At 38.5% G+C, this 25,984-nt stretch overlaps 1 protein-coding gene across 2 annotated transcripts; it reads left to right on the top strand.

Annotated features, from left to right (window-relative positions):
- The first annotated feature begins 774 nt into the window (after positions 1-774).
- On the top strand, positions 775-24,269 carry cpeb1b (cytoplasmic polyadenylation element binding protein 1b). Of its 2 annotated transcripts, none has more exons than XM_041788007.1 (12): positions 775-922; positions 1,193-1,292; positions 6,150-6,371; positions 10,416-10,645; positions 11,391-11,646; positions 11,726-11,839; positions 13,886-13,990; positions 14,578-14,714; positions 16,538-16,736; positions 19,101-19,195; positions 19,501-19,581; positions 22,842-24,269. In XM_041788007.1, the coding sequence occupies exons 1-12, from the start codon at positions 908-910 to the stop codon at positions 22,950-22,952; spliced, it is 1,665 nt and encodes a 554-aa protein (XP_041643941.1). In that variant the 5' UTR covers positions 775-907; the 3' UTR covers positions 22,953-24,269. The 2 variants fall into 2 exon arrangements, with proteins under 2 accessions (XP_041643941.1, XP_041643933.1); XM_041787999.1 differs by having other exon boundaries at positions 1,193-1,364.
- The last annotated feature ends 1,715 nt before the right edge of the window (positions 24,270-25,984 follow it).

Below are 25,984 nucleotides of genomic sequence, written 5' to 3'. Positions count from 1 at the left end.
AACCCACATACTCAGCTCTGCTGCTCATCCCACAAATGCATGATCCTTACAAATGTGGCATAATTTAAAAGGGTAATAAATAGGCTTTCCAGCGGTATGAGATTTATTACCAAGAAGCATAGTTACAACAAAGAAATAATGTACCAAACACAAATTTCCTTACTTTTTGTTTTAAGTTTACATGTACAGCATTTCCCATTTGTACAGCATTTGACTATATGTGCTAGATAATTGTTTTACAGTAACAACAGGTTAAAAAAGGATTGTAATTGAGGACTGAAGCCCTACAGGACTAGAACTTTATAAATTTATTTATTTCAAATGTGTACTCAGTTTTAGATTATTTTCATCTATCTATCTATCTGTCTATCTATCTATCTATCTATCTATCTATCTATCTATCTATCTATCTATCTATCTGCAGTATACTAAGTGAATGAAAAGAGCTGTACTACATGTTGAAAAAAGAATAAAGGCAAAAAGTAGTATTAAATTTCCCAAAGTTCTGACTGCTGCAATGTTTGTAACTTTGGACAATATTATACCATGTTGTAATGAATATATATTATAATTGTTTTATAAAAGTGCACAATATAAGTACTGATAAAATGCAGACAATATGGAAATAATTTCGTGTTAAATTGTTTAGTTACGGTGTATTTATGTAATTCATTTTATTCGTAAGGTCTTGATGTACACTGGCACGTCACGTGACTCTTATTGTGGCGGTGTGTTGTCTGATGCTGTGCACGTGGACAGTCTGCAGGCCTCGAGGCAGCGTCATTCGTCTAGCACACGTTCACGAAATTAAGACTAATTAGCTGGCTAGCAGACTTCATAAATATGACCTTTTATTGCACGAAGCGGTTAATATTGTGACATTTCTCTCAGGCTGTCAGTCCACATCATGGCGTTTTCCTTGGTGAGTTAGAAACGAAAGTAAATTAGTGAATTAAATTAAGTTTGGGCCACGTCTACCGTTATCTCTTGACCTTCTGTGTGACACGAAATTAGCATCGACGTCTCCTCAGGACTCTGATATGTTAATTCCTACCCAAATGAGCGCTCTTAAACTGCTAAATAACTGATAAAATTAACCTTCACTTTGCTGAAGTGGTCCCTACTTTGAATTGACTTTTTTTTTGCATTGATGCAGGTTAAAATTAACTTCTCAACCGGTTTCCTTCTGCAGAGAAACGACCCCCGCAGGCCGGACAGCCCGGACACCGAGTCTCCGGCCTTGTCCACCTGCAGCAACGCGGACATCTTCCGCAGGATGAACACCATGCTGGGTAATGCTCTGGATTTCACTGGTGTGTGCACCACACCTAACAACACCAAGGGAAAGCCAGACCTGCTGTGTGGTAAACCTCTAATTATTTCTCATTATACAGCAGGGTGAGCAGGTTACACAACATCCATGTTAAGTTAATTTGGGGCTGTTTGAACAAGTGCACATGGCTGCAGGTTGACCAGCCTGCCAAGCATTTAGGTTGTTACTTTAGGGTATTTTGAACTTATGCACAGGGCTGCAGGATTTAGAAATACTGAGTTATCTCAAACCAAAATATCACTGAACTTGACCCCATTGAGACTACACAATGTAGTATGTGGGGCCCATCCTGGTGGTTGCTTTTAAATTACTTTACGCTTTTACTGAAAATTGAATATTTCCTGTGAAATGGGCATACTTTGAGTTGAGCACTGTTTGATATCCACACTACCTGGCATGCAGTACTTTGATATTTGAGCATCTTGGTGCAACATGCTGCTGATAAGTACTGTCAAAAAATAAAAACAAACTATAAAATGAGGTGGTGGGGTGAAGAAAACACTGAATGTTGACTTTGTTGTAGTGGATTTATTATGTAGATAAAAGGTCAGATAATGTAAATGACAGACTGCTGGTAGCCAAGAGACCCCCCATGTAGAGAGCTCCTCTTCCACTAAGTGCATTGCTGGGGTTTGAATCCTGCCTGTAGCTCTTTTGCTGCATTTCATCCCCTCCTCTTATCTCCCTAGTTTCAGACTCTGTCCTACCTGAAAACCTACCTGAATCTAAAAAAAAGATGATGCCTCATTTCACAAGCTGAATATCACATTGAGGTCCAACCATCCAAAAGTCAAAGTTATAAATTCATTACAAGAAAGGAAATGGAAACAAATGCTCTTGATAAGATGCTGCACCATGGACATTGGGCATTTTTCAACACATAAGAGTCCTCATAATTAGATGACTTTACGGCAAAATTATAAGCCATTGACCATATTTTTTCAGTTTCTCATCAACATCGGACCTTGGATTAAATTTCGTATGCATTCGAGTGTATATGTAGCTTTAAAAGATGCAGGCCAGTTTAAAAATATAAAAGTGTCAACCTACATAAACCTCAAGAGACCCAAGTTTTTACTGCATCTGGAATGCAGTTTTGATATCTCCTACTTTTTTTGGGTTTAGTAGGACTTGATAAGTAGAATAACTAAACATTGTGTTTCCTGATGGACAGTGGGTCTGTTTTGGCATATACTACTGTAAAGACACCAGTGTGAACCGTAAGATGAACAGTCCTACCAAATTAATGCAAGATGATCTCTTCTTTGTCTCTTCAGTTTCCTAATATTTTGTCTTCCAAATGTGTCCCTACTAAAGCTAAAACCTTTGAGAAAAGATAATCAAGCTTCAGGTTTCTTTTTGATCTACCTTGTAGATAGTAGTAGCTTAAATTATTAAAACAGACAGATCTGAAAATAATGACCTTTTTTACCTCTAAACATGATTTAATTCCATAATGCTCATGAAATATGCAGATGGCTGCTCTGAGCGCAACAAATCTCAGAAGAAGTGAGGCCTACTGTTCTTATCCTCTTTTAACTTTGTATATTGTATGTCCACTTTTTACAGTAATTACACGGGATTTCAACACATTCCCAAATGCAATGTATACATGCTGCTTGAAAATCTTTGCATTTAAAGCATGTTTAAGGGATATTAATATTTAATTAATGTAATTGTAAACAGAGTTTTATTTAATGATACTGGAAAAAGCTTGAAATTAGTGTTGGCAGTTTTTGTTGGAGCCTTCTCACAGATCTTGTTTCATTCAATGTTCTTTTATGTTTAACTTCCATTTCTCCTGTTTGGGTACTAAGGTTTCATGCAAACCAGACTTGGGGTCAATCCCATTTCTACCCCTTAGCCCTTATCTTAGCCCTTCCCCTTGATTTTTGTGCATTCACATCCAGTGAAGGATGTGAATGCACCGAAGCTTCACAGTGAAACGTAAGTTTAAAAGCTCCGTTTGCTTTCATTGAATCAGCTGTGCAGCCGTTCCAATTACGCACTGTTATTACGCACAGCGTTGGAGTGATTGTCTGCCTCTGCTCAGCTTGTCATATTGTGAAAAGGAAAGTTTCACCCCCTACCCCTTACCACTCTGTTTCAAGGGAAAAGGGTAGAAATAGGATTGACCCTTAAGCCCTGCGTATATTGAGATCAAACCATTGCTTTACAATGATCATAATTTATTTCAAGGCTGAAAGAGAGAATAGTTAGTAGTTGAAACTTCTCACTTTTAAATATTTAAATACATTTTTCCTTGATATACTGTATGTCACAGATGTCCTTAAATATCGTTAAAGCATCTTTAAAATGGTCAGATATTTTACTCAGTCCTTTTCTTGCCCATATTTGGAATCTACAATCTTTCCTGCTCAGCTTAAATGAGTTATTCCCCCGTATTGGGCTTAACTGGGACAAATAATAAGAAATATTCTAGGGCTGGGAAATTATTTAAAATTTAAGTTAAATTGTAATATGGTCTGTTGTGATTTTCAAATGGCTAAATGTGCAATATTCAACATGAAATGTGTCAGAATACCAGTTTAGTATATTTTTTGCTGCACCGGCAGATATATGTCCCAATATGCAAACATCTAGGTGTCAATTCTTTTTAGAACAGTTTACAAAAATTAGGGATGCCTGATATTATTGGTCTGGTATCGGAAGATATCAAAACTTTTACTGATAGTAACGTCTGATATTTTGCCTGTGTGTTTCAGCATATGCTGGCATTTGTCCATATATACTAATAAATTGAAGATTTAGGCTGAACCAACAGACCTATATCATTTGAGGACTTTAATTTATCCTCATTCTTCAAACTTTGTTTTTTTAAAGGGCTAAAGTTTGTTTCAATTGTCATCATCAAAGTGTGTCCAAAAGGACTGAAAATTCTTGTCCAAAACGCATATTTAAATATCTATATCTATTGGTATCGGCTAAAATAAATCTGTAAATATGAGCATATCAGCAAAAATCCAATATAATGCATCCTTGACAGAATCCTTTGTTTTTCTTTAATTTTTCTTGGATCAAAATTTCATTTAAGATTATTCCAGTTGCATTTTTAAGGTTTTTTTGGTTTAATCTATTTAATATTGTGCTGGTTAGAATATAGAATGATTTATTGCTTGTGTTGGTTCAAAATGCACAAGATGTGGAACTTTAAAAAATTGGTATCTTATATCCCAATTACAAAACTGGAAAAATAATCTCAATTAGATTCTCTTCAAACTGTTCAGCTTCAATATATCTATATAATTCTTAACCTCATGCCATACATTTATCCTATATCATGCATGTGACAAAAGTCCAAAACACAAAGAAAACTTTGATTTACAAAAATGCCCTCCTATCTGTGGACTAGGCTGGAGTCTGTCTGAGCTCCCTGAAGCTATATAGTTTAGTTTTAATTGTAGCTCCAAGTTTAACACAGAATCTGATGAAATGATCCCGTTTACTTTACAATACCACTATGCAACTTCAACCAATTAATTAAAGGGGGAACCTCGCATCCTTATCACCACTGGGGTCTCTGACTTTCTCTGCCAATGGTGCCATCTTTACTTTGTCATTAAAATTCTGGTGCCAACAGCTGATTCATGCTGCATCGCTGTTCTGCAGCATTGCAGCACTTCTAAGTGTTTCTTTTTTTTATCCCAAGAGTGAGATTTGCCAAGATTTAAACTCAGCAGAGTGCCTGCGTGGTGTCCTTGAACTGTTAATTTGTTCTGAGCAAGTCCACACTTGTCTTTAGCGGAGAGAATCTATATGCATTTTATTATATATGATGCAAGTTTTACTTGCCATGACATGGATGTCACGGAACACTTGTTATAAATAGTTGTGATACATCTAGCTGCATCTTGATGCTAGCTGAATGAAACTTTTGCTGTGGCCTCTCTGCCCTAACACCCTGCCGTGTTGTGCTGAATCAGGGCTGTAGCCGGCAGCTGGATGCTTTCCAGGCCTGGAGAGGGAAGGGAGGAGCTGGCTTTGCAAACCGCTCCGTCCTCAACATCTGATCAGTCAGCTGCTTCTGCTACAGCCAGTACAGTCAGGCTCTGAGTGCCTTTTTCTCCACTCTTGGTGTTTTTGTACATAAATCAGTCAGACGCATAAAACTGTAGTGACAATAATGATTTAAGTTCAGTTAATTTAGCTTTCTTGAGTTTAAAGTTGTTTTAAAATCGAGTCTGCTGAGTCATTCACTCCCATCTCCCATGCTGCCTCCCACCATGCCTCTGTAGCTCTGCCCCTAGTCTCCCCCCTCCCCTCCCTCTTGCCTCTCTGTCAGCTCGTTCAGGAAACAAGACCAGACAGAGTAAGCAGTAACACGGGCAGCACTGGCAGCTGTCTTCCCACCGATTCGGAGACGTGCTGTGCCCACCAGAGAGGGGAGTACTTCTATCAACAAGCCAATAGCTCCGACAGGAATTTTTCATTACACAGTTGTTAGGCAAGCCAGCAGGGAGGTGGGGGAGAGCTGATGTCATTAGCAGGGGTGTGCGAGTGCATCAGCAGCCATGTCACATGCTGCTAGGTGGGTCAGTGATGCGGACGGAGATGCATGGCAGTTTCACCGAGCACAGAGGCAGCAGGTTAGCTCCCCCGTCAGCCAGGGTACGGGGAGATGAGATGAGGAGAAAAGTTGTTTTTTAATGATTTCTCTTAAACCGAAGCTCTGACTAAGCTTATTCATCGTCTTTGCTGTGTAATGTAGACTCAAACAAATGTTCTTGTCAGCTGTCTAACACTTCCTCTCCTTTCTCTTTTTCTACATCTCTGAACTGGATCTTGAACCAAAAAGAGTCGGAGCTGGCTGCGGTGGGCAGCAGGAGGATGCTCTTCCCCAACTGTGGAAGCATGCCCGGCTCCCAGGAGATGCCGTCATCCAGGGGCCCGCCGGGTGTCACAGACCTGGGCCTGGGCCTGCAGTCCCTCCGGTTGTCTGGCTGGGACAGACCCTGGAGTAGCCCGGATACGGAGTCGCACGCCTCTTCTTCCCAGGTCCATACCAGCTCACCCTCCAGTAAGTGCTCCATATGTTTACCTAATTTTGTTTGGCAAAGACTCTGACTTTCGTTAATATTTAGTACCACATGATGTTCCAGATTGTGCTGGGTGGTTGTTGTTTTCCAAAGTTTAGCAGCCCTTTCAATGACCTTATTGATCTGGATTGATTACAGCACACATTTTAACATCTTTGGGATTGTGTGCCCTGGTTCGTGTTGCTCTAATTTACGCTGATACAAGTGCTGGGTTTGACATTAACAGCAGTCTGTGTGGGAACAAGCTGTAGCGTCACAAGGGAGGATGATGTAGCAGTTTTGCTTTGCAGCATCTGTAGAAATCAAGCAGGCATATAAACAACCCAGTAAGGCTGAATGTGTTTCATATAAATCTTAAGGATGTAGTGTTTTTAATTCAATAAGTTGTTTTCTAAATATGTAATAACCTGTTGATCATGTTAGGATGCTATTTTTAGGCTGAGTGAACAGGTTTGAGGATACAAACAGGAATGTAGACAAACAGACCTACATATTGTGAAATATGAAGGTTTCAAGGTTGAGATTTCAGCTGCAGTAAAGAGATGAGCATCTGTCTGCTGCCGTACCACCCACAATAACGATGCCCCACTTGTTGTGACCCATTTGTGGCCCTACAGTTTTATCACTGTACATCCACTAACTGAAGATTGTGATTTAGAGCTACCCAAACTTGGACGGTGCGATGAATGTGGCCTACAGCTGGATAACCCCACAAGCCTCGTGTTGACCGTTAACAGGCCGCACTGTTCATATCTGTCAGTGCTGACAGCTGAGTCACTTGGTTATCGAGAGGGAGGGAGATGCTTGTTAATGCTTGAGGAATTGTTGCTCACTGGACTTTGTTTGGGGAAGGTGTTGGATGTTGAGTAATCTCATTGAAGACAGACTTTGACAAGTTTGTTTCAGATTGATTTGAAAGGAGACAAACTCAAAACATCAAATTTAAAACTGAAAGTGCTTCGATCGACCGGCTCCTGTATTTTAGGGAGCGCTTGGCAGCTAGCTTCCATATAAAGTACCCTCGTTTACATGCACATTTTAAAACTAGAATAAAATCTCACACAAATCAATATGGCCCTGTAGATTTATCACACTCATTTCTTTCCTTTGCTGTTTTTTGGTTTGCCCATGTGGCAGTCTTTTTCTGCAACTGGATGAGCAAATAAAGCTGGGTTAACAAAAGTAGAGTCGTACCTGTGGTTCAAAGTAGTGGTGCACCGATGTGAAAATCAGGGCAACTGTATCACTTATATTGAACAATTTGGCAAATACTGATGCTTTATTAGCCTTTTGATTTTTGTAATTGTTAAAGTATCATCTAAGCCAGGGAATAATATTATCTTTATTGTTGAACAACAGTATAACTTTATTACTCTAGAGATGACTCATTCTGCCATGGAAATCCATAATACAACTTTTTATTTCAACTTGGTTCACAATGAAAGATTCTTTTTTGAAAATAACTGGAGCAGAGCTTTTTTAGTCTGAAAGAAATCCCTAATTTTTTAAAAATCTGAATCAATGTGAACTATATTGTTATAGAAAAAAACCTGTTCAACCCTCTTAGACCGTCATTGTCGTATGACAAGAGACACAGGTCACTCAGTCATACAACTTTTGAGCCATAAATCATAGCTTGTTTTTTTTCCTCTGAAAGCCCTCCGTTATTCAGTTCTAATGATGCTATCCAAGCCTTTGTAGCTCCCACAGAACATTTTCCAGCAAGCCTGGAACTTTGCTGACTTTTCGGGGCCATCCATACCACTAACTGTGGTACTGGATATCGTTTTATCCATTTATAATCCATTTCTCAATTGACCCTGTGGCTAGTGGCTAATACTGTTGCCATGTTGTCAGTTTCTATCCCAGAATGCATTGCGACTGGGCTGTGACTATTAATGGCAAGAGAGAGACAGGAACTGCTTTAAATAATGACTAAAATTCCCAAAAGCTCAGTGCTTTTGTAAAAATATATTTTTGACTTTTTTTCACAGAATGATTCACTTTTTCACTCCCAAGAGGTGAGAGAATAAGTATATTCATACATAGTCATAATAGTCCCGTTTTGTTAAAATTCAAGTGACATTACTGCAGCTCACATATCCTCAAAGCCTAGGTTGTCCTGAACAAAGGGATGTTCAGATCTTGACTGTGCTTGACAGGTTGATGTTTTACAAGCTATTAAAGAAAAAAGGTCCAGATGAGACACAATGGTTTAAAAATAGCTCAGGCCTCAGAGGGTTAACCCTTTTATCTTGTTTAAAAAGTGATTTAACAAATATGCCCAGCCCTACCTTATAGCCCAATTCGAACTAAGATGCTGGTATAGCACCCAACTCTACTTTGGAGTCTACCTCTGTCAGATGCCCTTAGGCCCAGAGGCCTACCTCAAAGTCTACTTTGGGTTAGATGCGTGTTTTCTCTAGAAAGATCAGCATCCCTACTTTGTTGCAGCTCAGTCTTTCTCCTTTTATCCAGGAAGTGAAACAGCCCCGGTGCCTCGGGATGAGTACTGAAGTCCAGTGTCAACACGTCTGATTAGGGCTGGGCAATTAATTGAAAAATAATCAGAACAGACAGTTGGAGCCTCTAACCGACATAAACCTGCCCTGTCACCCATTTCAATTTCTTTATAATCCTCTCTACTAATGCATAACCCCCTTCAAATACACTCCTGACTGCATAGTCATGTGATAAGAAACCAGGTGTCAGAAGGCATGTAGCCTGTCAGAAACCCAAAAGTAGAAGTAGTCACATGACACTGTCCCATCCAGTGTGCTAAAACTCAAACCCCGAGCAGACTGAACAGCGTGAGCAGCAGTTATTTTCTAATTTTTATACATTGGTATATCTTTTTTTTTTTTTTAAGCAAGAAATGCCACTTGTTTGGTTGTTTTTTTTCTATTTTTCAAGGGAATTGTGACTTAAAAAAAAATTTTAGCTGATGTGCATTTGGTTCCGATAAATAACCATTCTTAATCTGCATGTTCCTTTCAGTTATTTGTTTTAAAATTATACAAATATTTACAGCACAAACAGTCAGGGATTGGGGGGAATAGTTATTGTACATGAAACATTATCGAGGTAAAAAGTTCAATTAGTCATGATTTTGATTTTTACCATAATCACCAAGTCCTATGTTTGATACCTACCGAACCAAATCAAAACATGGATTTTGGCAGCTCCTATCAGTAGAAAATGTGCAGTCAGTAGTTGCAGAGCAGGGGTGGATATAGACCTTTTGGATAGGGGGCCGGGGCTCTGATTTGTGTGGTTGGCAAATTAAGTTTGTCCACTCAAACAGATCATGTATTATAATTAACTTCATGATTTAAACCTAGGTAGAAATACTGAAATGAAATGGAACAAATTAATATTGACGTATGCGTAATTAAAATTGTCAAGTGACATTTGCAATTCTAGAAGGACGAACACATTTAAAAGACTCTTAAACTAATTCAAAAATTTAGCAAAGAGGGTAGAGTCATTTGCGAGAAGCACAATTTATCAGAGTTGGGGAAAGGATTTTTTTTAATGGTATTACTGTTTTTTTTAAGTGTATTTTATGATTGCAAATGCCTTTGCAATTATACAAGTATTTTTATTGCTATTGACTATTAGCAATTTTTCCTCCTTAAGGTATCAATTCGGGCACCATTTTGGTTCCAGTATCGATTTTAGCACCGGTATCGGAAAAAACCCAAATGATACCAACCCTACCATTGCCTGACCTAGTTTCTGGTGGCGAGCTTTCAAGTCAGTTGTGCGTCAAGCAATATTGTCTTGCTTTTACATCATCATCAAAATAGCGGTCCTTGTACTGGGATCCGATAGTGTAGTGATGCAGGGAAGTTGCGCAGACTATTTAGTTGAATCCCTAGCTAACAGCCTCTACTAAAATAGTGTGTGTCTTTTATTAACACCACAATCAGTTGCTGTGAATGCAAAAATGTGAAATATAAATCCGGACACAGGAAGTATGAACCAATCAGGTTGTAAATGGTGTAATTGTCATGTTTCTTCAGTGCTAGGTATACTGAACAGTCCTTTCAGTAGCATCCTGGGGAAGCCCCAAGCCTACCTGCCACCTGAGTCCATGAGCATGACGGCTGACTTCTTGGAGAAGTTCCCCAGCATGGCTCGCATAGCAAACCGTCTGGACTCCAGCTCCTTCTTGGACTCTCGCTCCAGTAGCCCTGAAGACTCAGAGACCAGTGGATTCAGCTCTGGTTCGGACCACCTCTGTGATGTGCTGGTAAGGCATACCGTGTTTGTGCTGTGTTGGGTTGTTGGAGGGCTTTTAAGATGGGTAGTATTGAAGACTAAATATATCTGACAAGACATCCCTGATGTCTTGTAGATACCGTGATGGCAAACAAATATAGCAGAAAAACGAATGGTAGCTTTATGTAGTCTGAAGAAAATTGAACACTGAAGACCATAAGTCTAAATGGGTTTTTTTGTGTTTGAAGCATTGCCTCACCCAGAAATTAAAATGACCCAAAAAGTACATATCTGGGTGCTGACTCTTCAGACTTTGTAAAACAGAATTGGCCTATTCAAGTTTTGTGACTTGCATAAAATGAGCAGTGTTGATGTATGTTAGCAATGCTTATTTGTGGCCCACTGAAAGTCCAAGCTCATCTTTAAGTGAAAACTAAATCCATATCTTGCAGGTGGTGCTTTAAAATCTGTGCAACAGGAGTAGCATTGATGTCTGCAGCTTTGGCAGCAAATTTTAGCAAAGCTTTCATGCCCACTTTACCTTTGGATCAATGGAGTAACTATTGTGTTCATGCAGTAGAGCACTGACAGCTACCTGACACTTATCCCCACAACAGGGAAATTTACATTATTAAAAGCTACAAAAGAATGAGAGAAAAAGTTATTTTTGAAGTTTTATTTGTGATTTAAGAGTTGTATACACTCAAAAATATAAATAGTTCTCAGATAATCTTCCCGTGTCTCAGGTGTGTTTCTTGATGTTTCTGTTCCTGCAGTCAAATTTGCGGATTTCTCCTCCCCTGCCCTACTTGGCGTCAAACATGCAGAAGGATCTCCTACGACTTGGCTCTCATCTGGACCCCCAGGACTCCAGCTCTCCCCTGACCCCACCATCCAGTGCCAGCCCTGCTTCCTCGGTTATTTCCCGTCGCTGGCGTACTGGCTCTCCATGGCCTGGTGCCGACGTGCTCGACCAATCGGATGATGTGTTCAGTATTGAGCGGGAGGCCCGTCTGCACAGACAGGCTGCAGGTAAAATCTTAGTGGTATGCACTTTTTGAATTTCTAATTAAGGGGGATATGATGGATATTTTTTAAAAAATTTTTTTAGCTGTGAATGAGGCCACGTTCACCTGGAGCGGTCAGCTACCACCCAGAAACAACAAAGATCCTCTGTACTCCTGCAAAGTCTTTCTTGGTGGTGTGCCTTGGGACATTACTGAAGGTAAGAGCTGCTGACTTTGTAGATGCTCACTGTAGCTCTGACTCAGAACAGGCTCTTCTTTAGTCTGTGTGTGCATTATAAAAGTTTAGCCGTCCTGCAAGGAGAAATTGTTAGACTGTCACCAAGCTAAGTCTGATATGTGACCCTGACTAAAGATTTAGTTATACTAACTCTGTATTAAAAGTTTGCACTATTGTGATCTTATAACAAAAAGCTCCCACAATGTTTTTTTTTGTTTGTTTTTTTTTTTCTGGCCATTGTTGGCTATTCGAAAAATAAAAACATGCATAAGTCATTTGTGATATTGCTGCAGTACAGCCAAATGGGGAAAGTCCACCTAAAATTAAAGTGTTTATTTATTAGCACGCTGTGAAGTTTTTAGTTATTTTTATAATTGCATCGTGCAATTTTCTATCTGTAAATATCACCCTCATCCTCGATCAACAGGCTTGCCAGGTCCACTGTTTTCCAGCAGAATTGGGCTACTTTTTACACACACTGCGGCTGGCAAATTTTTTTTGTCTGTGGGTTGAGTGGACCCATTTTTGATGTCTTGTGTATTTAATATCCAAAGGTGGTGGTGTTGCAGAGCTTTTACTGGCTGGTTTTACTAGATGTTGAATTTCAGCTTTTGGCTAGTTTTTATTGGCCATGGGGCTAGATTTGTCACCCAGACCTGGTAACCCTGCCCATCAATCAGGGTTCAGAGCATGTCACAGGACAATATCTGTAGTGTCACTCATGACAGACAGATGGATGATTAGATACTTGATTATTCCTGAGGAAAATTCAACAATGAATTGTAATAAATGATATAGTGAGCTCTAGAGGTGCTGGAAAAAATCCATTCATATTAAAATTGCATTTATTAATTTCAAGGATTCTGAATCAATTCTAAATATCAAAGAATCTAGATGTTTAAATGTACTTCATTACATCTGTATTTTAAACCAGACCTGCTCAAAGTATTTTTCTCTGTGGGCCATCTCAGACAGATGTTGCAGGAGGAGCTGTGCTGTTAGCATTGGCAGCAATAGCTCTTACTGTTGGTAAAGTTTAATATGTTGTGACTGACACACTAAAAAGTGCCTGCACCATCTATGGAGTGTTGAGTTATTCTGCCTGGCCTGTTTTGATAAAAAGTTTTAAGATGTACTGTGGATTCTAGAGGCACAGGTAAGAGGAAGCCCTACTCGACTTAATTTCTTATTGTGCTAAATTAGAGTAATGTAGCCTGCTTCAAGAACTGTTCTATGCCTGAATTCAAATCACACAGACATGTTCACACAGAGTGAATATCCGGCATGGACAATAAAAACAGGATCTATCATCTTTTACATCAGTGATTGGTGTTAGAGTTTAATGAGTGACCATGTTAACTGGTGACCATATGAATGCATCTGTTACTAACAGATATTAAAAAGTTGAAGAGCCCCTGTGTTTAGTTTTTCCAATTAATGTCCCTTAAGCATATATTGGACATAACAGAAACTGTTTTAACAATGTTGTAACTAAAACAGTCACCGACACTTTAAGCTGAAGAGTCGCCAATTAACATGGGTCACTAGTAAAATCATAACACCGGCGCTCTCACAGCATTCTCAACAGTAAAGCCTTTAATGATTTTTCCACTTTGAATCAGTTTGAATAAAAATAATTGGTTCAGCAAATGTTTAGTGTTATTTAACCAGTTAGATAAAATATTGTCTTATACATTTGGAACATCCGTTTCTGAGGTCTTGTGTCTGTCGTTGTGGGAAGTCATTATTTACAAACAGCAAGTGTGGTTTTGTGGTTTGGTATGAGTTTGGGGCTTTGAATTTTTGAAATGAGTGGAAGCTGTCTTAGTGTCTGTCTCCTTGGTTTTTAGAAGTGTTACGTTTTCTACCCACCTGGCCTGGAGTGAAAAAAAAAATTAAACATCTTAATGATCTATTCTGTCAAAATATTTGGTTAGAACTCGTGATGTGAAATAGAAACTGAAATACCAGCTCTACTCTACCTAAGAAATCTTAAGCGTAGATTTGTCACTTCCTCTTATTTCAGCCGGCCTGATCAACACCTTCAGTGGGTACGGCCCGTTGACTGTGGAGTGGCCTGGTAAGGATGGAAAACACCCTCGCTGTCCTCCGAAAGGTAATGTGGCCAAAGGTAACAACAAGCTGGTAGGCATTTTTTTATTTCCTCATGGTTTCAGGGAGCACTGTGGTGAGCACCGGGATTCTGGTGAGTTCATTAGAGCAACTTTTGAGCGGTGATGGTGGAGCTTAAGCATAGCTTTAAATTCTGGTGGTAGATGCATGGAGCACTCTTAATATCTCTGTGCATTAGACATGTAGCAGGTTGGGACGGATTTTTGCTTGGCTTTTTAGATATACCAGGCCATATGGCAAAGTAAATTTCTGTAGAGTGCCTTTTAGTGTCATTGACTTTCCTAATGGAGGATTGCATGTCAGCCTTTTTCTTTTTTCAACAGAACTACTTAAAATTGATCACAAGAAAATCACTGATTTTCTGCAACTTGTTTGTACTAATTTAAGAGATTCAAGCCAGTAAATGTATATTATTGCATTGTCAAATACCACTTTTAAACAAATGAAATAAAGATGTAAGGGCACCGTAATTTAGAAAAAATCTCCACTCTTCCTTTAGATGGTAAATTCATTCTAAATTACCACCTGAATTACAGTGTGGTGTCATATTTTTCCTGCGTCCTGAAGTACTCTGCTGTGTTTTAGGCTATGTTTATCTGGTGTTTGAGAACGAGAAGTCTGTGCGTGCGCTGCTCCATGCCTGCTCCCAGGACCCGTTTCACCCTGAGGACAACCGGGAGTACTACTTCAAGATGTCGAGCCGCCGAATGAGATGCAAGGATGTGAGTAGCAAATGAAAATGCAAACCAGTTGTAAACTTTTAGTAAAATCATTTTAAATGTACTTAACCAAAGAAGGGTATAACACTTTATTACCATTACTGGCCAATATTTAAATGTCAGATTTTATAAACCATTAATAAAATGTGAAGCCATAGTTTTATAAGACGTAGACATATGGAAGTACACAAACTATTGGGTTATTGATTCTCTCTTTATAGAGTAAATAACTCTGTATTAAAAATTTTCTACCTCCAGCTTTTAAGTGGAACTCTAAAGTGATTATCACGTTACCTTTTTAGTCATTTTGCATGTTGCTTCAGCTAAAGGGGTAGTCCTTTATTTTATTTAAAACTATAAAGAGTTTTACTCAACTGCTTCTAATGTTCAGTCACACTGTGGGGTTTGTAGGGTGCATGCAGGGTCTTAAAGTATTAAAAGTGGATTAATACATTTAGCAAAATTAAAGGGTTTTTTTTTGTTTTTTTTTAAATAGTACATGTTTGATATTGTCTTAAGTATGGTTGTATGTAAATTGTTTCTCAGTGACTATTGTCCACAACTACTGCGAGCCAGTGTTGTGCAAGTTAATTCACTTCAGTCTTCAAAATATGAGTGTGAGTGTAGATCATTCTAGAGCCGCTAAAAGTCCACTCAGAACTTAAGAGATTGAAAATATTTTCTACTCAGAGCTGCAGTCAGATCTCTGCACCTGTGTTTGTGTGCCTTGTTTGTCGATTCATTCCAGACCGACATGATGGGTACAGTAAACCTCCACCGGAATTTTCAAAGTAAAAGTCAGATCAGTGTTTTTTCTGTGGTTAGATGATGTTTTTCATAAAGTACTTTTATTCTGAAGTGTTTCCGGGATAGTTCCTTGGTTGTTGCAGTAACATGCTTCATTGTCAACTTTCTTTTTGTTTGTACTCGATGAAAATGATTTAAAAACATCAAATTGTTAGATATTAACTCAAATGTGATCTCTATATCCTTCAACACCTTGTTCCCTGCTCAAAAATTGTTGTGAATTTCCACCAGATACATGATGGGAAATCTTAAAATGATTCGTATTCAAGCTTTATAGTTGGTGACCCACAGTCTTTGCAAAATCTTAGTCTGAGACTTAAAACTCAACAGCTTGCCGACAGATTGTCTTTAGATGTAACGGGGTCCAAGATGTTGTTCTTTTTAGAGTTTTAGCAAAGTTCACTGGTGTAAGGCCGGCATTAATCTGCACACAACATGCACATTCTTAAAATATACTGAAAGTGATTTAAAATGTGCCAGATTTTCTTTATATACTCTGGTTTAGCACTTTAACTTAAGCTTTTTAAAGTCTTTTAGTGACTGGAACAAAAGAATTAATATGGACCTTGGCTATAGTCAGACTGTAGGGATATAAAGTATTTATGCCTAACTTGTTTATTATTTATAGTAGGAATATGTCGATAACTGGTCCTAACTTAAAGAAAAGTCAAAGTAGTGTTACTGAAAGTTTAAGAAATAAGATTGATTCAAAATGCTGAGTTTTACACAATGAGCTGTATTTGCACATCCAGAAATTATTTAAATCTAGAAAAAATGGGTGTTAAATTTAAAATAAACCAATTCATATCATGAATCACTCATGTATTTAACCTCATAATTACCTGCATAGGACCGGGCTGAAATGACAAGAACTTTTTTATAGAGTTTAAAAGAAGTTATGATGATAAAAGATGGTCATTGTATCGTCTTTGGGAGTTGGACTTTCAGTGCAGAGTTCAGAATGGAGATATGAACAAATGACAAGGGCTTAACTGAAGTTATCCTTTTCCTGTGAACAGGTGCAGGTGATCCCCTGGGTGATCTCTGACAGTAACTATGTGCGCTGTCCTGCTCAGCGTTTGGATCCCAGTAAGACGGTGTTTGTTGGTGCGCTGCACGGCATGCTGAACGCTGAGGCGCTTGCCAGCATCATGAACGACCTGTTTGGAGGAGTCATGTACGCTGGCATCGACACGGACAAACACAAGTATCCCATAGGTGAGGCTTTGGCTCAGATTTCTGACTTTTCAAGAAGATGCATGCAAAAGGGAAGTGTTGCGGCAGCAAGTTCAGGCAACTTGGACATCTTTTGCATGGAATAAGATCTATGTTCACTCTGAAAGTAAATCAGTTTCTAATTCATATTGTAAATAACAGACTCCTAAAAAGCATGAAAGTGTGTGCCAAAGTAAGGTTTTTTTAAAAAGTCTTTAATGGGACTGTAAGGCCTTATGTTTGGCTTTTATTTTTATTGTAATCTTAAGAGGTTGTAGGATTTAACCCTCCTGTGTCCCTAAGGGTATTTTTTATACTTTTAGACCGTTTTTCTTTGTGGATAACTTTGGTTGTGTTTATTCGTATGGCCTAAAATTTGTGGAAGGTGTGTATTTTGGGATGAATTTTGGTATTTCAGGAGAAAAAAACTAAAAGCCTTTGATACACTGGTATTAAAATAATAATCACACCTTTGTCCCCAAGGGTATGTTTTTTTACCCCATTGACTCCCATTAAAAACATTTTTTGAATACACTGCCATTGCAGTTTGATTTTTTTTTTCATTCCTTGGTGTTAGAATCCCTTCAGGTCTTTATTTTGTTTGTTTTTCACTAGGTGGTGATTTTTTTTTCATAAACTGTATCCTCAATTTACACATTCACACCACACACTGACATCCTTAGAATACACCCAAATCATTTTTGTTCTAGATATATATTGAATTGGCCTGCAGTGTGTGATAAACTTTGATGTAAAAATGTTGACATGGCCTCTCAGTGGCGGATTTAAATTATATGAGAAAATGTCACCACCTAGTTTATTATAGAAGTAGTAGTAACTAGTGATAAGAAATAAAATTTTGAAGGGATTTTACCACCAAGAAATGAAAAATAAGAATAAATCAAATTGCACTGGTAGTGTATTCAAAAAATGTGTATTTAATGGGTAGTGTTGTAATACTAGAAAATGGTGTTGGTCTTGAGGCTGGTGTCAAGACCACATTTTGAGTATCTTGGTCTTGTCTCGGACTTGAGCATTTTTACTCTCTTAGACTGGCTGGTCTCGGGATTTTCCATCAAAACCGGCTGAGACCAGCACTTATCTGCTCTTCTTCAACTTCATTAATGTGGTAACTTCGGTAACTTTATTTTTCATTATTTTTGTATTTTTTACCATATGGACACAGGCACTGATTTAAGGGATGCAGGAGGGTTATAATAATAATAATAATAATAATAATAATAATAACTTTATTTATATAGCACTTTTAAAAACAAGGGTTTACAAAGTGCTTTGACATGCAGAAAAACAAAGCAGCAAAACCCAAAAAGAGAAAATGACAGCAAAACATTAACACAAGAGAACACTCAAGATAAGGGAACCTAAACAAGATCAAACCCCAGGCTGCATGTTTAACCCAAACAACATTATTACTGAGCCAGCATGAGACATTATTAGAACTAAAAATCCAAAGAAATCATATAAGTATTGATATTCCATGACACCATCAGAACTGAGAAACCTAAGACATCATTAGAACAAGACATCCTGAAAAATGTAAAATGTATAAATTAAGAGTATTATCGTTTTCCTGAAATGGCTCTTTGTTTTCTACAAAGCCAAAGGTATTCTGTTCTACTTTTTAGCTTGAATCACTTGTAAATGGGTACTTCTAGTTTGTGGTAAAACTACTTTTAGCCTGCTGAAGTTAAAAACCTTCCTTTCAGCTACCTTATGGTATCGGTATTTCTTCTGTCCTACTACAATAGGACATACTACCAGCATTGTCTTTGTCATATTTTTGTCCCATCTGCAATAACATGTACTGAACTATTAAAACGTATGAAGAGAGTCTTAAAGACTCCAACCTATGTCAATAAAAGTCTTAACGTTTAAAATCAGATTATTTGGCTATATCCTGATCAAAAACGCTGTGTACTGCTCTGGTCTGGACAGCCAGATGGAGGGTGCATTCAGCAGAAACTTGTCAGACCACTGTCATTGTTTTTCATATATAAAGGTTTTTTTCTCTGACAGCATACATACATATATAGATCCGATTTCCATGCTTGACAAACGTCGGAAAAACCAACCAGAAATAGTTGGTTTATAAATTAATTAAAAATGAGATCATTTGGTTGTATGTATTTGTTTGTAGTTCAAAGTTAAATGTATAAATTTATGCATAACTTTCATGAATAAGTGGGACCATTGCATCAAGCAGAGTGCTAGTCCAGAGTCTTCTTTTCAATATTCCCATATTTATGTTGTGAATATTGAGTTTATTGAACTGGATCATGAAAAATATGAATTTTATATAAGCCAGTCATTTGATGCGAACTGAACTGTTAACTTTGTTTTGTTCAGGCTCTGGAAGAGTCACTTTTAACAATCAGCGCAGTTACCTGAAGGCTGTGTGTGCAGCATTTGTGGAGATCAAAACCCCCAAGTTTACAAAGAAGGTAAGATGATGGCTTGTAAACTTCTGTAATGACTCAGTAGTGTCTCTGCCTTTGTATTTCACTGGCTAGATATCTAACTGGACACTCTGCTTTAGGCTCAAATACAATCAGATAAGCAAACGTGAAAAAATGTCAATGGTGCACAAATTTATCTGTACAGCATGAATCCTTTGATGCCTGTTTCAGTGAACTCGTCTCTCAACGGTGGTTTGCAATCAGATCAGCATGTACTACAGTAGTTTGCTGTCGAAGGCCTGTTTTTTGCTTTCAGTATTTGAGTAACCCAGTCATGGCTTTTCCTTCAGGTCCAGATCGACCCTTACCTTGAAGACTCCATGTGTCAAGTTTGCCTTCGCCAACCCGGGCCTTTCTTCTGCAGAGACCAGGTCAGTGGAAAGTCATGTCTGAATAAGTCTTTGTGATTGTTGCAGTGGTGGATTCATTAGAACTGTTGGTGCTTAGATCAGTGGTTCCCAACCTTTGGTCCTGGATCCCCTTGGGGGGCACCAAAGATCTTACGGAGGCACAAGGCTTTATCTGTTCTGAGGCTGCAAAATTAGATTTGCAAATACTGACCGAAACCATGATAAAGCAGTTAAGTAGTTTATACATTGGTCTTTTGATAAGAAAAGCATACATGGGCCTTTTTTAGGGTTTTATCAGTGAAATGATTTAAAGCTTTTTTTTTTTTTGTTGTTGTTTTTTTTGGCGGCAGTGTGTCACTTTTTCTTTCTCTCTTTGTATCACAATTTTTGCTTCCCACAGTCATGAAAGTAAGAAAACTGGATATACATTTACTGTGCTGCAGGCTGTTTTAACCTTGTGGTGGAATATAGTGCTAAAACCTTTACCACACAAGAAAAAACTCAGGGACAGCACAAGTGTTCATCAGACGCCAGTGATAATTTGTCCTCTTTGTCTTTTTCATGAGTAATTTCACTTGATTATTTTTATTTACTTCCTCAAAGTATCTATTTTTATTTTTTTTTTATTTAACCAGGAGAATAACCTCATTGAGATTAAAAATCTCTTTTTCAAGAGTGTCCAGGCCAAGATAGCAGCAGCACAGTCAAAGTTACAAACAATGAGTGAACATATAAGTAAAATATCGAACAACAGTAAGAAAGCAGCAAGTAATTGTTAAAAGCAGCTGTGATCAAACACATCATTCAAAACATTTGCAGACAGATCTGACTGCCTCCAAGTCAATCAACCTCCTCTTAAAAGCTTCCAGTGAGACCAGTTCACTAAGTTTTAGGTCTTTCTGTAAGTCATTCCAGGCAAAGGGGGAGGCAAATTTAAAGGCCTTTTTACCCAGTTCAGTTCTGACCCTGGGGACAGACGGTAGGAAAAGATCCTGAAATCGGAGATAAGTTCCAGAGGTCTTCAGACTAATGTAGGTCAGAAGGTAGAAGACCAAGAATAGCTTTATAGATAAGAATATACCAGTGTTTAAGTCTGTGTGAAGACAAAGAAGACCAACCCACACGTTCATACAAAAACAATGATGAGTGAGATTTAGAGTTTGTGATGAACCTCAGAGCTCCATGATACACGGTGTCTAGAGCATGTAAGCTCTGAGACGAAGCATGCATGTACAAAACGTCTCCATAGTCCAACACTGACATAAAAGTGGCAGCAACCAGTCTTTTCTTAGACTCAAAAGAGAGACAGGATTTGATACTGAAATAAAAACCCAGTTTCAGCTTTAACCTCTTAACCAATTGCTGAATGTGAGGAGTAAAAGACATGGAATCATCAATAAAATGAAACAAACTATCTGTGAACCCTGAGAAGTGGAGATCGATGGCCAGCTCAACTGCTTGGATTTAGCATTTGATAAGAGCATGACTTTTGTTTTATCTGCATTTAAAACAAGCTTTAGGTCACAGAAATTTTGTTGAACAGCATTTAAAAGAATGCTAGAATGCTTTTAGATTTTTGAATGCAATTCGTCATGTGATGTGGCTAATCAAAATAAACAATATTACTAATAGATTTCATATTAAGATCGCTGTAACTTATAACTTGTACTTTTTGACATAATGAAGCAGCCATAATCAAGATAACAATTTAAGAAACAGAATGAAGTTAACTGGTGATGCAGTGTGAAAATCGGGGCCAATACAATTGTTATAAATATTTTGTCAGATACAGGTGGTTTTTCATTACAGTTTATCTAGTCAAGTGAATATTTTTTTAACAGTTTCATTCTAGTTATTATTGCTTTATAGAGAAAAATTCAGCCATAGAAATCCACAATACAACTGTTTATTTAATCTAATTTTACAATAAAATATCCTTTTTTGAAATAACTGCAGCATAGCCTATTCAGCCTGAAATAAATTACTACTTTTTTTTTTCAAATCAACCTCAACAAACGGTCTTAAAAACAGTTTTTAATCCTTTTATTATTTAAAAATGAATTATAGAAAATGATATTTTGGGATTTGAGAAGCAGTCTTTTGCAGCACAGGTGGCGAGCATGCCAGTCAGTTGTGCTTCAAGTTTCGTTTGTGGGCTTCAACATCTTCATCAAACTAAAAGTCCTTATATCAGGATTTGATCAGAGCAATTGGAAAAGATGCGAACAAACAGTCTGATCCAAACTACCTCTAATAAAGTAGTCTTTGTTGTGATCATGTGACCATGATCAGTAGCTGTCTCAGTGTAAACAGACATTTCAGGGGCTCTAACTGAGAGGATCACCTCAGCAGCCGACTAATCCAAGGTGCTGACTTCTCTTGTCAGCTGTTCAAATGGAGAGAGAAGTGTGAAAGTTTTCAAACTAACTGCTGTGCAGTTTAAGTGGCAGGAAGATCATAGTTAGCAGTCTTTCTTTTAACCTGTACAAACTGCAGACGCCAGCTGGTAACGGGAGCAGTGTGATGTTGCCTAAAAAAAGGAAACTTTAAAGATGCCATGTGTTGCTAGCTCTCCTGATCTGGACAGACAGCTGAAAGGTGATGCAGCAAAAACTTGTAAAACCATTGTCTGTCTTCACTTTTGCAATATTTGTTGCATTTTCTCTCTCAATAGCATGCACTTCCAATTTATCTGTTTTCCATGTTTGACATGCATCATCTTCTGCCATCGGTGCAATTGCATTTTTTGCTGATGAGCATTCACAAGCCCAACAGACATCTTATGTTCCGCCGATGCGTTGGTACATCACTAGTTTGAAGTTATTAAAATTCTTTTATTTTTGGTACTTATTACTAGGGTTGTCCCAATCATCATTTTTGGCCTCCCATCCCGATCCAGTTTTTAATATTGAATATCTGCCGATACAGAGTCCCATGTGCTCAATTTACAGCAGCTGACGTAAATGATTGGCTGGGCTGATTGGATCAATTTGCTGATCGCCGATCAATTAAAAATGCTTAGTATCAGCTCAGATACATGTGATCAGGATCAGGACATCCCTGATTACTATCAAATATAATTTATAAAGTCACTAAAAATCACATGGTATTAAAAGTATCTGAAGGGAATCTTGGACAACTGTAGATGGAGTTCTTTCACATGTAGCAGCTTTTGGTTAATGACTGAAGACCTCAGTTCATTTAACTTTTCTCTTTGAAATAAGATTGTATTGTTTTAAAACGTGTGGCGTCTGTGTAACGCTGTGTTGCTCCCCCCTCAGGCCTGCTTCAAGTACTACTGCCGCTCCTGCTGGCACTGGCAGCACTCCATGGACATCTTGAGCAACCACCGGCCCCTTATGCGTAACCAGAAGAGCCGGGACTCCAGCTAGAGCAGACGGACCCGATCGCTCTGAAGGGCCAAAGGAAGAGCCCCGCAGTACGGGGCGAGGATGCCTGCCAAGAGGAGAGCACGTGTGCCGGACGTCCTCAGTACGAGGACTCCTAGGCATCCACCAGGCACTGGGGATATCACTGTAGAAAATGTTCACTTTTTGCACTTGCTACATTTTTGCTGTTGTTCACAGTGGCACTATGCACAGTGACCTTGTTGGGAGAAACAAGGGGCCCTTCACACTTATGCATTTTCCCAGACTTGTGGCCAGACAGAGATGGAAGTCAGCCCTAAGGGTAAGAAGTGGATGAAAATGCCATTTCTTTTTTCTTTTTGTTTACATGTGTTGCATAGTGAAGAGCAATCACGCAAGTCTCATTGCCGTTCATTGGCAAATGCCATACAGTGCCTTTAAATTTTTATTTTTGCCCCTACCCCCAGTTGGCGTCCGTTTTTTCCTGTGCAGGCCAACTGGCGTTTCTTACTTTTGGGAGTTGAATGTTGGGCTTCATTTAACCAGTCGCATTTCAGACATTTTTACGCAGTTTTTTACTAATTTGTACACAAACGGTTTTAAGTCATGACATGAAAATTTTGAACAGAATTCTACCAGGCGGCTGTTTATGGGAAAACCCCCCCTTTTTATTTTTTTTCTCATACATTTTTCTGTGGCGGTTTATTTTCTTTTTAATTTTGCCCTCCAGATTTCAACAGAATGGGCACAGACGTACTTCTTTAACTTGCTTTATTGGTCCAGTTATATTAAATGTGTGTAGCAGTAGTACTGGATAAATCAACTGGTGGTCCATTTTTTCTCAAGTAAACCAATGGAGCCTGTTGAGACTAGAATAGAGTGAATGAGCATCTGATTGTACATAGTTTTGATTTTTGCACTTTTTAATTTGCACGATTGGAAAGGTGGCAGTGGTTTTTAATCACTTTTGTACATCAGCAGGGGGACACGCCTATGTTAGAACAGCTGCTTGTTTCCTGTTGAATGTAAGAACTTCCACTACGCTGATGATAAATTAACCTATCCAGAGCTTGAGTAGACCCCCAAAACCGATTTCACGCTTTCTTATCCCATTTTGCCTTCCAGTTCCCGTTGAACATCGATGCATAATAAGCTGTGTGCCAAAGACAAAGTGTCGTTTCTTTATCCATTAAGTTTGTCATGCTGAGCTTGTTGTCCCTTTTTAGCCCAGCTGCTTTTTAGAGTTTTGAAAGTCTACCTCATTGTGGTCTGCCAAGTTTGCTGCTACTTACAGTTGTGGAGTATGTTCAGATTGGGCACAATAAAGGTGTTTAAGCATTACAGGCCATGTCAAGACTCTTTATTTGGTTTGCAGTTTCAAAACTGCTCTTTTTACTGTGGAAGTCATTCTCTTAACACTGTTATGCTTTCAGTGGTTAATGTAAAAATAAGGAGGATTCCGCAAAGTTATGTCTTTAGTTTGAATCCAGAACAACCCAAAATACTGTATGTGGCTATGGTAATGTTAACAGCAACTGCACTGTATGCAGTTTTTGTTAAGCCAAAATTGACTAGAGTCCTGTCTCAGTTTTTGTTGTTCCAATTTCAGGAGATATTCATGAATTTTGCTTGTCAAAAACTTATTTCTACAGTTTTAACTGCATAAAAATGCACTAACTCTGAATCAATATGACTCTTAATTTGCCTGCCATTGCCATTCTCTCAGCCTGGTTCAGCATGCACGACCACAACCATAAGGTAGACTGCTGTCTTGAATATTATCCAGAGGACAATCATTGCCATCCTTCACAAGTAGGGTAGACCACGTATGGGGCTTTTCCACTATGACTTTTGGCCATGCTTATCAAACCTAGCAGTGCTGATTTCCTTTCAATCACCAACTTAGCTGTATGAGAATGGTCTTGCTCTGGAGCATAAGTTGAACCCTTTCCCTTTCCTTTCAATATAGACAAATAAGTTTTCCTGGAGATGTTGTGAAACATTTGGCCCATGCTAGACAACTGTTCATATGAAAGACAAGTTAGTAACTGCTCCTAGAAAAGCATACAGTTCTTATTGTCCAGTCCAAAAATATGATTGAGAACAGCCTGTACATCAGAGTGCTGTATCAAAGCATATTTGTGGAAAAATGAATGAGATGTCTCTGGCACATAAATTTCCCTTCTAAGGTGAAATATTTAAAGACTTTTTGGATTATTTTGATGATTCAGGATTTGTGAACACTAAGAACTCAACACTTATAGTCCATTTTCTGGACCTGACTGTGTGATGGCTCTTGATCCATTGACTCCAGTCTCAGTCCACTCCTTAAGCTCTTAAGTTCTTGAAGCTGCTTTGTTATACAAGCCTCTGAAGGCTGAGCTCATCCCTTTTGCTTTTCTTACCACACTATCCCCTCCGGTTAACTTTCCATGAATCTGTTTTGATTCAGCCTCTAAGAACAGCCTGCCCTTTCAACAGCGACCTTCTGTGGCTTATCCTCCTTATGGAGGGGGACTATGATCATCCTCTGGACAGTAGTCCAGTCATCAGTCTTCCCCATGATTGTGGTTGTGTGTACTGAACTAGAGAGACTGAAGGCTCAGGAAACCTTTACAAAAGGGACTTGTTTACAATATTCTAATATTCAGAGATGGTGGACTTTAGATTTCCATGAGCTGTAAGCCATAATCATCAAGTCTTAGGAGGGATTAGCTGGAAAATTCAACTGGACAAAAACATGAAGTCTTAGCTAGGCCAGGTTAAGGTGGAAAAGTCCAAGCGTTTCAAACTGGAGACTCAAAAGGATCGAGGTTGGCAGATATTTTCTGCATAGCATTGCTAATAACTGCCTGGAATAAGACATTACAGCAAATAAAGTGGACTCCTGATAATGACAGCAAATTTAAAATGATTAAAAAAAAAAAACAGTCCATGGATCTTTATGGATGTAGTCCCGTTTTTGGACTAGAAATTTGACTGGATTTCAGTTGTGGGCACTCCTCTGTTTTTGATGTAATATGATCAGGAGGGCTTCTAATGGTGAGCCTTTGCTT

Source organism: Cheilinus undulatus, linkage group 1 (assembly GCF_018320785.1).
Source record: "Cheilinus undulatus linkage group 1, ASM1832078v1, whole genome shotgun sequence".
Classification (NCBI taxonomy): domain Eukaryota; kingdom Metazoa; phylum Chordata; class Actinopteri; order Labriformes; family Labridae; genus Cheilinus; species Cheilinus undulatus.
Note: the sequence above shows the minus strand (reverse complement) of the source record. Positions and strands in the feature narration are given on the sequence as shown.